Genomic DNA, 14720 nt, shown 5'->3' with positions numbered 1-14720 from the left:
TGGAAGGTGGGATGGATCAGCAAGGAAAGCTATCTCTTGCATGTCAGAAAGTGTAGGAAATAAGCAACAACTGCCAAAAGCCAAGCAGATTTGGGCCGTGCAAAGGAATTAAAACTAATAGTAAAAGGTTAGTTAGCCATATAAACAAAAGAAAACAAGGAAAGAGGAAGTGGGACTGCTAAAAACTGATGGGATGAAGATTAAAGATAATCTAGGCATGGCCCAACACCTCAACAAAATGTTTGCCTGTTTTTATGTTTTGAATAAGGGTAACAATGAGCTTTGGGTCAGTGGCAGGGTGTCTAATGGAAATGAGGCTGTGCAAGTCAAACTCAAAAAGCTTAATAGGACTGAATCAGGAGGGCTGGATGTTCTCCATCCAAGAATATTAAAGGAACTGGCAAATGAAATTGCAAGCCCAATAGCGAGGATTTTTAATGAATCCATAAACTCAGGGGTTGTCCTCTATGCCAGGAGAATTGCTAGTATAGTACCTATATCTAAGAAAGGAAAATATGATCTGGGAAACTGCAGGTCTGTTAGTTTGACCTCAATTATATGCTAGGTCTTGAAACAAATTTTGAAAGCGAAAGTAAATAAGGGCATATAAGTAAGCAGTAATTAGGATAAAATGCAACATGGTTTTACAAAAGGTAGATCATGCCAGACCAACCTGATCTTTCTTTGAGAAGATGATGATTGATTGACTGACTGACTGACTGATTTTTAAGACAAAAGAAATGCAGTAGATCTACTCTACCTGGATCTCAGTAAAGCTTTCTGATACAGTTCCACATTGGAAATTATTAGTTAGATTGGAGAAGATGGGGATTAGGTGGTGTCAGGGTTCCCTCCCCATTCTGAACTCTAGGGTACAGATGTGGGGACCCGCATAAAAGACCCCCTAAGCTTATTTCTACCAGCTTAGGTTAAAACTTCCCCAAGGCACAAATTCTTTGCCCTTGGACGGTACGCTTCCACCACCAAGTGAGTTAACAAGAATCAGGGAAAGGACCACTTGGAGTTCCTGTTCCCCCAAAATATCCCCCCAAGTCCTTACACCCCCTTTTCTGGGGAGGCTTGAGAATAATATCCTAACCAATTGGTTACAAAGTGATCACAGACCCAAACCCCTGAGTCTTTGGACAATAGAGAAATCGGTCAGGTTCTCAAAAGAAGGATTTTATTTAAAAAAAAAAAAAAAAAAAAAAGGTAAAAATCACCTCTGTAAAATCAGGATGGAAAATAACTTTACAGGGTAACAAAAGATTCAAAAACACAGCAAAATTTCCTCTAGGCTTGGTTTCAAAGTTACAAGAAACAGGAATAAACCTCCCTCCAGCAAAGGAAAAATTCACAAGCAAAACAAAAGATAATCTAACACGCCTTGCCTGGCTTTTACTTAGCAATTTTTGTAATACGAGAGACTTTTAGGATGGTTTATAGGAGAAAGAGTTTTCTGACCTGATGCTTCTCTGCTTCCCAAGAGAACACACAAAAACAAAGCCTTCCCACCCCCCAAGATTTGAAAGTATCTTCTTTCCCCATTGGTCCTTTTGGACATGTGCCAACCAGGTTATTTGAGCTTTTTAACCCCTTATAGGCAAGGAGGAATTCTAGGCCATCCTTGGCTGTATGGTTATGACAGGTGGATAAGGAACTGGTTAGAAATTTCTCCCCAACTCAGATCGGTAGAGACTTTGATTGTATTTCATATTCTTCTTCAGCATGGAGCCCAGGTCACTTGCAGATTTGAACTAGAGTAAATGGTAGACAATAACTTTAAGTCTTTAAATGAAGATTTGAGGACTTCAGTAGCTCAGCCAGAGTTTATGGGTCTTTTATAGGAATGGGTGTGTGAGGTTCTGTGGCCTGCGATGTGCAGGTCAGACTAGCTGATCACAATGGTCCCTTCTGGCCTTAAATTCTGAGTCTAAATGTTGATGGCATAAAAACTGGTATTCAATGGGTAATTCTCTGGCACATCATTATATTAAATAAACCACCAAGTGCCATCTGTTACCAAGCCTTTTTAGAAAAGGAGTACTTGTGGCACCTTAATGACAGGTTTCAGAGTAGCAGCCGTGTTAGTCTGTATTCGCAAAAAGAAAAGGAGTACCTGTGGCACCTTAGAGACTAACAAATTTATTAGAGCATAAGCTTTCGTGAGCTACAGCTCACTTCATCCGATGAAGTGAGCTGTAGCTCACGAAAGCTTATGCTCTAATAAATTTGTTAGTCTCTAAGGTGCCACAAGTACTCCTTTTCTTTTTGCGAATACAGACTAACACGGCTGCTACTCTGAAACCTGTCATTATGCAAGCCTATTTAAATATCTTGATCACTCACTTTATAACACGCCAGTGCCACCTGTTTGGAGAAAGGTGAGTATCTTGATAGTCTGGAATCTTGGAATGTACCTTGTATGTATATCTTTATTTGTATACCTGGCCATCAATGTATTTGTGGCTTACAGAGCACAATAAACAAGTTAAAAGATGTGGTCTGTAACTACTTAGGAGGAGGATGTAAACTGACTAGACACCCACTACCTTCTGAATTAATTTTTGTAGGTTTAAGAGAGGGTAAGGTTCATAGTCATTAAACCTCCTCTCCATACAGAGATTTCATTTCATTTTTTATTTTATTTTGTAACAGTTTAGTTTTGGATAATGTTCACATTTAAACGCCTTAAAATATTTGAGCATTTTTGATATTTGATCAGTGTTTGATGGTTGGTCAATCAACCAGTTTTCGGATTTGGTCAAATTTGTGTGAATCAGAAACAACATCGTGACTCTGGCAGTATGGATCATCTAAAGCTTAGCAGTATTGTGGAGGCGATGCTCTAAATCTCTCAAAGATCGGGGGTCTAACTTGTGCAGTCTTTCATATGTACTTAGTAAATCATGGAGGAAAAAGCATTGAAAATAAGGTTGTCTGTTCTAAGCCACTGAATGAACATGACCTTTTAACTATTAAAGGCTAGAAATAACGTTGAATGAGGGGGAAGAGTGTGTGGAGGGTAAAATATCTCTGGTGAAGGGGTCAAGGAAATCCTTCAAGCTTCCACTCAAACCACTGATGTTCTTAGTGACTCCCATTTCTAGCGCTGAGGTTGGGAAGGAAAGACAAATCCACTCCTCAGTGATGGTTAAAAGTAACTTGCCAGCCTGTTGCTTGGGTTCCTGATATAGATCAGATAGTCTACAACCCATAAATCCACAACATACACTATCAGTCAATTTTGAATTTGGCTCTCAAATAAATGGAATTCCTCTTTCTGAAATGAATATGATGAAATAATAAACCAAAACTCCCATCACAAAATCAATTACTTCTGTTAGATTTCAGAATGAAGATGAAATTTTCTAATTCAGGTATCTCTGTACATTACTTACTTTATTAATGTGGGTAATCCTTTCTCTGAAAATATGACTGCACCAGTCATGCTGAAAATCCTGACTTGTGGGAAAATGTGTAGCTGCACTTACTGAAAGTCACTCTTGGAAAACACAGATCTATCCATCTTAACAGCTAGAATTCATCTCTGGAACAGAGCATGTTACGTTGGTACGTTGACACAAACGACTACCAGTGAAAGAGAGATTAGTACATGAAAAGTATTGAAAAGGACAAATGATTTGTTTAAAAAAATCACTTGTCATTATTCTGTGGTCTTTCGCAGTGATTCTTTCTTTAATCTGCAAATACTAAAATGCACAAACCATACACGCCTAATGAAAGCTGTCAAGGTTATTGTTAAGGAGATCACTTCATAGACCCTTCAGCTGAAATTGTGTAATCTATTATTTTTCAGCAAAGGTCAATGCAAATCTTCCGGATAGATGACTTAAAGAAAAATGTTGACATAAATGAAGAATGTGTTCCTGTAAATGTTTAATTTAGCTATTTCAATAGGAAATGGCATTTATTTTAAAAACCACACAGGTCTGGATTTGTATATTTTGGTGGGGGCAATATTTAAATCTACAATAAACACATCAGCACTAGATGGGGAAAAAAATAACTTGCATCTCCATCTTTTAAGATTGCCTTCTCTGAAAACTACTACTAAACACAGCAATCATAGTAATGTGCCCTTTTCAAGGGTTGGAGGTGAAGCTCTCTGGGCTGGGACTGTCTATTCAGTGTTTGTTCAGTACCGAGCACAACGGGGTCCTAGTCCAGGGGTGGGCAAACTTTTTGCCCCGTGGGCCACATTGGGGAATAGAAATTGGATGGAGGGCCATGAATGCTCACAAAATTGGAGTTGGGGTGTGGGCTGTGGGGTGGAACTGGGGATGAGGAGTTTCAGGTGTAGGATGGTGCTCTGGGCAGAGATTGAGGGGGTAGGAGGGGGATTGGGGCGTGGGAAGAGGCCCCAATTTTGGTTCTTGCTGCAGGTACTCTCACAATGATGCAAAAAGCCTTCATGTGTTATTTTTGGGAAGCAGGTAGAAGGAGACCGACTCATGCTATGGGCTATATCCTAATGGTAAATGCACTAAATTGCAAGTCCAGAGGTCTTGAGTTCTACTTCTAGCTCTTTTAGTGATGGATGTTCATATTTCTATGCACTTCCTAGTGCTACTGAGTTCAGGTTTCCAGCCTTATGGATTGTGTGTAAATGTTCACCAATTTTACTGAAAACAGAGAGCTTGCATGAGGACACTTCAGGCAGAGCTTGGAACTAGGAACTACCAGGTCTAATATAACTGAGTCACGCCTCTTCCAGTTAACGCAGTCTTTCAGAAGGAACATATCAAATTAGATTTATGTATAATCCACACTAACCTGGTATGGCCCTGTTCCACCCAGCTAGACTATATGTATTCATGCCTCTTTGCTACTGATTTCATCCTAAGAGATCTGGTTCTTTACCTCAAGTGGTAGAAGCTCATGCTTTTATATCCAGAAGTTCCAGGTTCAGTCCCTGCAGATGACCCAAATGGAGAGTTGTTCCATTAGGCTATGTTGTCTGCAACCACTAGTCCATAATCTGCTCTTAGAGCCAAAAATAGAAACCATGTTTTCCACTGCTGTCTCAGAAATAATTGAGTATCAGAGGGGTAGCCATGTTAGTCTGGATCTGTAAAAGCAGCAAAGAGCCTTGTGTTGCTGCTTTTTCAGAAATAATTGTGTAACCTATTGGCAATGTGTGTTGTGCCACTGCATGGTCTGGTCCACGTAGAGGATAACGGCATGCTTTCCCCCACCAGTTATTCAAGGGTGAAGTAAAAATTTGTGCTGTGGATCTGAATGTTGTGGGTGCAGACATTGCTGGTGACACATGGGGGTGAAAATAAATGTATAAAAGTTTAGTGCAGTAAAACGTATTTAAAAGTCAATTTGGATGTTTCATTTTTATTATTTGTATTAATGGAAGCTGTCACTTTAAGAACAAGGTGCGGCTGTCTGAGTGTGTGAGACTGAGAGCAACATGTGAGAGACTTTGCCTGTGGAAGACTGCCTCTGTATGCTCTAAAAATGTCAAAACTCAGTAAATGTCTTTTCAGAAAGCAAGACTCATTCTTGAAGGTATAATGTTAGCATTGGTGGGGGAACGGATGCCTGTGGATATTGCTGGTGAGCTACAGGGCCTTTTACCTGTAAATGATCAGTTTGATTCTTTCCCAGTTTAACAGGGATTAAAAAGCATTGCCATCTAACAGATGAGTGGTAGTCCCAAGGTGAGATGAGTTGGTAGAGTCTCAGTTCGAACTCCCATGTCACAAAGGCACCATCACACTTTCCACTTTGTGAACTTTGAATGGTGGGAACTATTTCTTCCTATGTGTTTGTACAGTGCTGAGCAGAATGTGTGAGAGCTAGTGAGAGCTCCTTCAACAGGGGTTAAAATCAACTCTCTTGTGAATTTGTTGTGAATAAAGAGAGAGCACTGAAATTATACATGCACAGGGGGTGGAAAGGAGGAATTTAAAAATCTTTTTAAATAAAAATCTCATGATTTGGGGGATCTGACTCCCTGACTTTTGAATTTTTGGGGTTAACAATTTTGGGAGAAGCAGTTGGTTTTCTTTGTTCTTTTTTGTGCCCCCTGAAACACTGAAGGATCAAGTCTGCACTCGGCACATAGTGATTCTCCATCAGAGCAGGCAAGAGGAGGAGAGTCAACCTTATGGTGCCCATGAGACTTTAATTATTCCTTCTCTGCTCCTGCCAGTGCTGCTGAGTGTGTACTTTGTATAGTACCACCACAGGCATCAACTATTTTCTCTCCTGTGTATGGCACCTGCAGAGCAACATTCTACAGATGCATATGTAGGTCCATAAGCCATTTCAAGGCCTCTTCTGTGACATTGTGAATATCATCCAATTCACTTTTGAATCCATAGTTGGGGCACTGCATTTTGATGTGTTCAATGGTTTAGATGTTCACCACAGAGGCACAAAGAGGAGTCTTGGATGCACAAGTGGAAAATCAATAGACATATCTTTGGCTTTTCATAAAATCATAGAAATGTAGGGCTGGAAGGGACCTCGAGAAGTCAAGTCCTGCCCCCTGAGCTGTGGCAGGATCAAGTAAATCTAGACTATCTCTGACTGGTGTTTGTCCAACTTGTTTTTAAAAGCTTCCAATGATGCAGACCCCAAGACCTCCCTTGGGAGCCTATTCCATGGCTTAATTATCCTTTTTGTAAGAATTATAGTCAGAAAGTTTTTCCTAATATGTAATCTAAATCTATTTTGCTGCAGATTAAGTCCATTACTTCTTGTCCTACGTTCAGTGGATATGGAGAAGAATTAATCACTGTTCTTTATAACACCCTTAACATATTGGAAGATTGTTATCAGATCGCCCCTCGGTTGTCTTTTCTCAAAACTAAACATGCATAGTAATTTTACCATTTCATCAGCGGTCAGCTTTTCTAAATCTTTTATCATTTTTGTTGCTTTTCGCTGGACTCTTCCCAATTTGTCCACATCCTTCCTAAATTGTGGTGTCCAGAATTAGACACAGTACTCCAGCTGGGGCCTCCCCATTGCTGAGTAGAGTGGGGCAATTACCTTCTGTGTCTTGTATAAAACATTCCTGTTAATACACCCCAGAATACTATTAGCCTTTTTTGCAGCTGCATCACATCAACAACTCGTATGCAGTTTGTGGTCCACTATAGCTCCCTGTAGCTGGGGTGGTTACCTCGCTCCTGCCCTGAGGGGCTTAAAACAACCCTGTGGCAGGGGAAAAGCTGGGCTGATTGGGAAAACAGCCACAGCTGTTGCCAGTGCAGTCAGGGCCTTGCTGGCCCTTATAAGAGGGCAGTGGGCCAGAAGGAAAGATGTACTCTCTTTAGCTTCCTTGAGAGAGAAGGACCTGGCTGTCTCGGAGCTGAGAAGGGTACCTAAGGTGGAGCAGAGCTGGGGAATGGCAGAGGGAGCTGGGGAGCTCCAGCCTAGCAAAACCCCAGGCTGTAGGCCTAGTTAAGGGCCCACAAATGGTACTAGCAGGGTACCTAGGGTGGAGCAGTGCTGGGGAAGGGTAGATGGAGCTGAGGAGCTCCAGCCTAACAAAACGCCAGGCTGCATGCCTAATTAAAGGCCTACAAAAGGTACTACGGCTGCAGAGGGGCAGCCCAGAGATAGGCAGAGGCAGCTGGTCCCACCCCCCCTTGCCGATGATGAGTGGTTTATAGACTGCAGTCTGCCCCAGGGAGTGCAGGCTAGATGGTGACTGGCAGTAGCCACTGAGGTAAGGTGGGGATAGGGGGTTGGGGGTTCCCCTGGGTGGGGAGACCCCAATTGTGGGTTGTTTCTGGGTAGCAGAAGCCAGATGTAGAAAGGGCACCAGGGTCCGGGAGGGACACGGGGGCCAGCAGCGGGCGAAACACTGGCCTGCAGGGGGCGCTCCATGCTGAAAGAGCTGATTCCCTAGACGACCAGCAGGAGGTGCTGCGCCAGTGAGTCGTCACCCCGCCACACCCCCAAATCCTTTTCAACAGTACTACCACCTAGGGCATGGTTACACTTGCAGATGTAGAACGCTGTCAGTTAAACCAGTCCTGACCCCTGCACCCCCCTACAACCCCAGCCCTGACTCCAGCATCCCCCACACATACCTAGCCCACTGCCCTGACTCCTGCACCCTCCTCACACACACCCAGTCCCTTGCCCTGAGCACCAAACGGGAGCTCCTGCGCACGCGCACACACACACACACACACACACACGCACTCCCACATTCCCACCTCTACCCCTCACACCAAATGGGAGCTTCCCAGGTAAGCGCTCCACACCTAAACCTTCTGCACCAACCCTGAGCCCCCTTCCTCATTCTAGCTCCTGGCCAGACCCTGCACCTGGTCTCAGCGCACTCCCATGCTCATTTCAGTGTAGAGAGAGAGGAAGAGAATGGCTAGAACCAGGGAGAAGGTAGGTACCTACACTATACGTGGACAGGGCCAGGACCCCAGACCGGTAGTGGGCTGAGCGGGGCCGGCAGCTGGGACCCTGGCTGGCAGGAGCTGGCGGACGGAACCCCAGACCAGCAGCGGACTGAGTGGCAGCAGCACTCCTGGCTGCCAGCCCTGCTCAGCCCACTGCCAGCCCGGGGTTCTGGCTGCCGGCCCCTTGCCAGCACGGGTCCCAGCCGCAGGCCCTGCTCAGTCTGCTGCCGGCCAAGGTGAATGGAACCCCAGGCCAGCAACGGGCTGAACAGGCCGGTGTTGTAAGATCAGCATTTTAATTTAATTTTAAATGAAGCTGCTTAAACATTTTGAAAACCTTGTTAACATACAATAATAGTTTAGTTATATAATATATAGACTTATAGAGCGAGACCGTCTAAAAATGGTTAAAATGTATTATTGGCATGCAAAACCTTAAATTAAAGTGAATAAATGAAGACTTGGCACACCACTTCTAAAAGGTTGCCGATCCCTGCTTTAGGTTATGGTTAGATCAGATTTTCTGGCTTTTCACTGCAACCATGAAGGCCAGAAACTTATTTTTGAAATATTTTTAAATGAGCACAGAATGAACCCTGAGATTCTCATGCAATCTTGATTCCAGCAGTTGGGGTTTAGAGAGAAAATACCATGCTACTTGTGATAAAATTGTGAGAGTTAGTTGGCAACCCCTTCAGATAGCATGGAAAGCTTCAGTCTCCAAGGTGCATTTTTAAAAAAGGATAGATGTATTTAAAACAGTGAGTTAACGTGGGAAGCGTTTTGCTTTAGCTGTCTAGCTGATGCTATCAGACAAACTTTATACTATGCTCTTTTGTGTAAATATAATATATCAGTAACTGATTACTGTATGCAAGGGGGATGAGTTAGCATTTCTGAGAGTACAATAGTTCTGCAAAAATTAGGCATTTCAGATTGGCAGGCATAATGCTGCATTAACATAAGGCTTCCCTCCAAACTTTATTGATGCAAGTCTTAGCCACATTTTTCACTATCATTACAAAATGTTCCTATCTTCTGTTTGTGTTTTTTCACAATTTTGTCTTGTACAGCTGGAATGAAATAGAGAGACCCAAATAAGAGGACAGAAAAATAGTGGATGGCTTTTCAACTTGTCTCTAATTTTTTTTTTAGAAAAAATAACACTTGTATAACTTCTCTGAGTTTGCATATGTAATGAAAATAATTCCCAAGAGAGAGAGTGGGAATTTAGATTAGTGTGGGATGGAAGTAATTTTGAATCTGAAATGAAGACCATCCTTCATAATACAGGGCCATTTTATGCTGTGCTTGTGTTTGTGGGATGATATGTGATGGCCATTGTTGCATACAGTATTTCACTGAGAGTTTTCATTATGATCATATAAAAGCTTTTTTTAAAAGGAATGAATAAATAAAACAACATTAATGACAAAGTAATTTACTTTCTGGTTTGTGTTTATAAATGAGCATAAAATTAGAACTATTCAAATTGAACTGCTAATGGAAGTACTAAATTTTATGGCAATTGCCCATAACTCTGATTTTTAGGGGATATTAGAATAACCTTCTATGTCTTGAGCCACCTTTTACAGAACTCTAACCTAGGAAATAACAGCTGATGTCACTGCTTGATTTCCCACTGAAGTTGCCTTCGAATCTGATGTTTGATGTCAACAGATTTGAAAACCTTTGTCTTTGCTTCTGCCTGGCATTTGTCTTCTAGGTACCTTTTTAAGCTGATGTTACATAAATTGTTGGTGTTTACTAAAATATTGTCTGAAATACTATATTGAACAAAACAAGAAGCCTTTGGAAGTAATCTTTTATAATACAGAATGTCCTGCCTAAGAGGTGTACTAAAGAGGAGAATGACTTAAAATACGTTGTCCATAGACCTCTAATAAAGAATAAACAGAGTGGGTAAACACAGAGCCCTAAAGAGAAACACATACTACATGTGAAAAAGCATTCTTAACTAAATGTTATTTTAAATAGCGTGCTGGTGGTTGAGCTTGAAAGAGCTGTTCTAGGATATTTATGAAAGTGATAATCTGATTGAAGGATTGCCAGTTGTCTTGCATGTCAGTCCACAAAGAATACGTTGATCTGAAGCTGCCTTTATCACAGATATCTGTTGATGGTTGACTCTTTCCATATGAAATTGAAATGCCTCACCCTCCCTTTCAAAGGTTTGGGCAGCCTTGCCCCTCACTACATTTCGTATCTCCTCGCTAGTGCTTTGCCCTCCGTTCTTGTTCCCTATGCTTCTGCCTTCTACTCTAATCTTCCTGGGTCTCTCTTCACACTGCTCCACGCAACTAGAATGGCATCCTTTATCCTGTGCTGCTCCGTCAAATCCTTCCTTCTTGAAAACCTACTCTTTCACTGGTTTCTACTCCAGTGCTGCCTACTCCTCCTTCTCTTGCTCTACCTCAGTCTCTTTAAGAGAATCAGAAGGGACATGATTTGTTCATTATTTGTGTTAACCCTCATCCTTCCTTTTGTCCTGTGTTAGTCTTATTTCAGACTAAACTCTTCAGGCAAGAATTAAAACGTTTTTACTCTCAAAAATGTCATGCAAATATATGGTGTGTTATAAATGTTTAACAACAATCTGTTGCTTTCTCTCCTAAATTCATATCAGCAGTTGACATATCAATATCCACAGCTATGTATAGGATCCTACCAAATTTACGGTTCACTTCGGTCAATTTCACAGCCACTGGGTCTTAACATTGGTTAATTTTACAATTTCAGATGTTTACATCCAAAATTTCACAGTGTTGTAACCGTGGGGGTCCTGATCCAAGAGGGGATAGTGTGTGTATGTGCGTGTGTATCCCAAAGCTGCTGTTAAGCTGGTTGCAGGATTGCCATACTCACTTCTGTGCTGCTTTGAGCCAGCTCTGAAGGCAGCAGCTGCCGAGTTTCCTGTAGCTGGAGAAGGCCCCCGGAGGTGGAGGTAGGTCAGATCTACCCAGTGCTGCTGGGAGCATCCCAGCCTGGGGTTCCTAGCTGCTAGTCAGGGCCAGTGGTGGATTAGTATATGGGCCCATGCCCAGGGCCCCGGACAATTTGAAAATGGATGACCCAGCCCTGGCAGGAGCTGTGGGGGCTGAAGTCCCAAACTCTGGCACCCCGAGCCTGGGCAGAAGCTGAAGGGGGGGGGGGCAGAAGCCCTGAACCTGGGTGGCCCAGAGTTTGGGCAGGAGCTTTGCAGGGATAGCAGCCCTGAGCCCCAGCTGGAGCCATGGGCGGGGTGAAACTTGGAGCTTGGGCAGGAACTGCGGGGGGTGAAAGACCCAAGTCCTGGCTGGAGCAGTGGGGAGTGGCATCCCCCAGTCCAGGTTCCCTGAACCGTTGGCAGGAGCTGCAGGGGGTGAAAGCCTCGAGTCCTGGCTGGAGCCCAGGTAGGCGCCATGGGATGAGGGGGCAGCTCTGAGCTGGGCAGGAGCTGTGGGGGCTGGAGGTGCGGGAGATGGTAGCCAGTGTTCCCTCTAATTTTTCCCATGCATGTGTAGAATGAATTTTGTAATGTGCACCAATATGGAGGTGATGTATGACACATCACCTCCACATTGGTGTACATAACAAAATTCATGTGTGGGGGGGTGAGGGGTTCAGAATGTGGGAGGGGGCTCCGGGTTGGGGCAGAGGGTTGGGGTGGGGGGGTGAGGGCTCTGGGGTGGGGACAGTGATGAGGGGCTCAGCTCTGGGGCTGCTGCTGTGCAGAAGTGAGGGTGTACCACTCATTTCTGCACTGCCTGTGGAGGTGGGTCAGATCTCCTGCCATAACAGCCATGCAGGGGAAGGACAAGTCCTGTCCCTCCCCAGCCCACCTGATTTTGGAGAGATTTCATGGAGAAGGGCTTATTTCACGGTCTGTGACGTGTTTTTCACGGCCATGAAATTGGTAGGGCCCTAACTATATACTACTGTAATTTGAGGGGAAAAGTAAATACATTTAAATTAACTCTGGCGTTTGGGATAGGGGTGTGTGTGTATGTGTGTGTTATCAAGCATAAAGATTTGTTTGTGCAAACTAGTCCCAACATTACTAAATTGTGAGCTTCTAGTAATGATAAAGCTGCAGTGCAGGTCTATAGGACTGTATTGCTGCTTGCACTATAAAACGCTAATTGTATCTGTAGGCACTACTTTGTATTGATTGCTATTGGCTCCTCTCACTTGGTCTTGATCTTGAGCAGGTCAGTAAACATTTGTGAAAGGTGGTGGTAAGAGTATGTTAAAAGCTAAGGAGAAGCAATGAAGTTGCTTAAAATAAGTATGAGTTTCTTCAACAGGAGGTTTTCTCCTTGAAAATATGATAAAGGCCTTTTCATACTCTGAATTTTATAATGCATTAATCTATCTGGAGAAATTTCACAGGAGTGTGAATTAGATCAGTAAGGATTTTTCTTCACTAAAATACACAACACTTTTATCCTGAGCATTTCTCCTTTGTAATTCAGACTTGCATTTTGTGAGCTTGCACAGTGCAGAAGTCGTTTTTATTCTAAATGTTTCTATTTTTGTGATTCTATCTCCTGTAGAGGGTGTCTTGTTCTCAGATGCAATCTTTGCAGTTTATCAATTTTGCTATTTTAATAACATTTAGATCGGCAGCTTGGTTTTCCATTTTTCTCTGCACAACTATTTCTGTGCAGGGCAGTGAAGTACACATTGTATTTTAAAAGACCTACTTCAGGCTGTGTAATGTTTTAGTTAGAGCGGAGTCTGAGTGTCAAGCTCCAAGCTAGATAACCCCCTCCTCTCCAGTCATTTAAAAAGTATAACAGAGCCTTCTGGGTTTTTCAATAAAGTAAAATTTATATTCATTTTTAGCTTGCCTTCTAAGATTGTGTTTTAGGCAGAATGGATAGTATTAACTTGCAGTGCTTATTTCTGTGCCCTATTTCCATCTGTAACACTATGATACTTAAAGAGAAATAAACGTTTTCACTTAATATATTAAATGTTTTGGAGAACTTAGAGGAGTAAACACTGCTGTAAGAAGAGTGTTTAGACGGTTGAGTCATGATTGCAAAGTGTGTCAGCTGGGCTTGTGCAAATTCATAATATCTGCAATTTAGAGAACCACTCACCAAGTAATGTAATCGTAGCTCTCTGAAAGGGATAATTTGTTTTGCGGTAATATGCTGGTTCTGTATGATTTGTTTCTGTTTAAAAACTAAGGGTGTATCTAGTTGGAGCTTGCTTCTAGAGGCTTGTCTACTCTATTGTATGAAATTGACTGGTGGGTGAAAAAGGTTCCCAACAGAGGTCCCCAGGAACTGCTAAAACTGCTAGAGTAGAAAGGACAAAAGTTTCTCAATCAGCATTTCCATTATATTGTTGGAAACTCTTTCCACTGGGGTTTGTATAACTGCTATCACGATAGAGACCTCATCCTGATTGAGGACTCTGGGTGCTACCTCAACATACATATTAATGAGTAATAGTATAGCAACTTTCAACACTGATTCAGGGGGACCGTTGCTGACATCCCTTGTCAGACGCAGGTCAGCTGCCTAGTGTATCCTTGGAGGAGGGAAGTGTCTCACGTTGCACTGCAGTGCCCCTTTTGGCTGGCTCAGGTGTGTCATTAACAAGTTCTGAAGGGAGCTCTGTCCACCTTTTCTTTGCTGGAGTGATAGTCTTGCAAATTGTTGGACTGAAATAAGGATGAGATGTGAAATTCTGTGGCTTGGAGGATGCCTAGTTGGAAGAAGGAGGAAAGTAATGAAAAATTGAATTGCTTTTGTACTGCAGCACTTGCTGCTTTATTTTCATTAGTAATTTGTTTCCCTTACTTGATAGGATGTTTCGCCTTCGAGTTCTTGCTGCAGTGGCAGGCTTAGAGGCTGTTTCCCGATGTTACCACGGAATGGCACATCCCACCAGAAGCAGGCAAAGACTTATGATGGCAGCTTTCATAGGAACAACTGCAGCAACAGCAAGTGCTGGACTCCTATGGAAGAGGTAAGTGCTCTCAGGAATCATTCTTGAACACAACTTCAATCTTCTGCTACTTTGGTCCTGCTTTCGTCCCCTGAAGAAATTAATGTGGAGTGAATTTCACCTTGATCATAGGAGCAACAGAAGACTCTGCAAGGCAGCATCACCCTTGAGCTCCATTGTGTGAAGAGGCGCAGCTATTGAATGGACATGGATCTGTATCCCATATCCTACATGCAATAGAATTAGGCTCCGAGGGCGTTTGGGAGATGAGCAGGAGTTTGACTAGATTCTGTGGTTACATGGATCTACTGGACACAACCCTGCGAGGTTTCTAAGAGTTGTCATCCT

General features: G+C 42.8%; 1 protein-coding gene across 12 annotated transcripts in view; it reads left to right on the top strand.

Annotated features, from left to right (window-relative positions):
* Positions 1 to 14720, top strand: part of MICU1 (mitochondrial calcium uptake 1) — a 242693-nt gene that overhangs the window by 30557 nt on the left and 197416 nt on the right. For 11 of the 12 annotated variants that reach the window (XM_038408647.2, XM_038408650.2, XM_043519824.1 and 8 more), the window contains exon 2: positions 14232 to 14393. In XM_038408647.2, coding sequence (XP_038264575.1) covers positions 14232 to 14393 — 162 coding nt within the window. Of the gene's footprint in view, positions 1 to 14231; positions 14394 to 14720 lie in introns of those variants that run through there. The other variant, XM_043519831.1, reaches the window with a different exon arrangement.

The sequence above is a fragment of the Dermochelys coriacea genome, chromosome 7 (assembly GCF_009764565.3).
Source record: "Dermochelys coriacea isolate rDerCor1 chromosome 7, rDerCor1.pri.v4, whole genome shotgun sequence".
NCBI classification, from domain to species: Eukaryota; Metazoa; Chordata; order Testudines; family Dermochelyidae; genus Dermochelys; species Dermochelys coriacea.
This window is presented reverse-complemented; position numbering and strand designations above follow the sequence as displayed.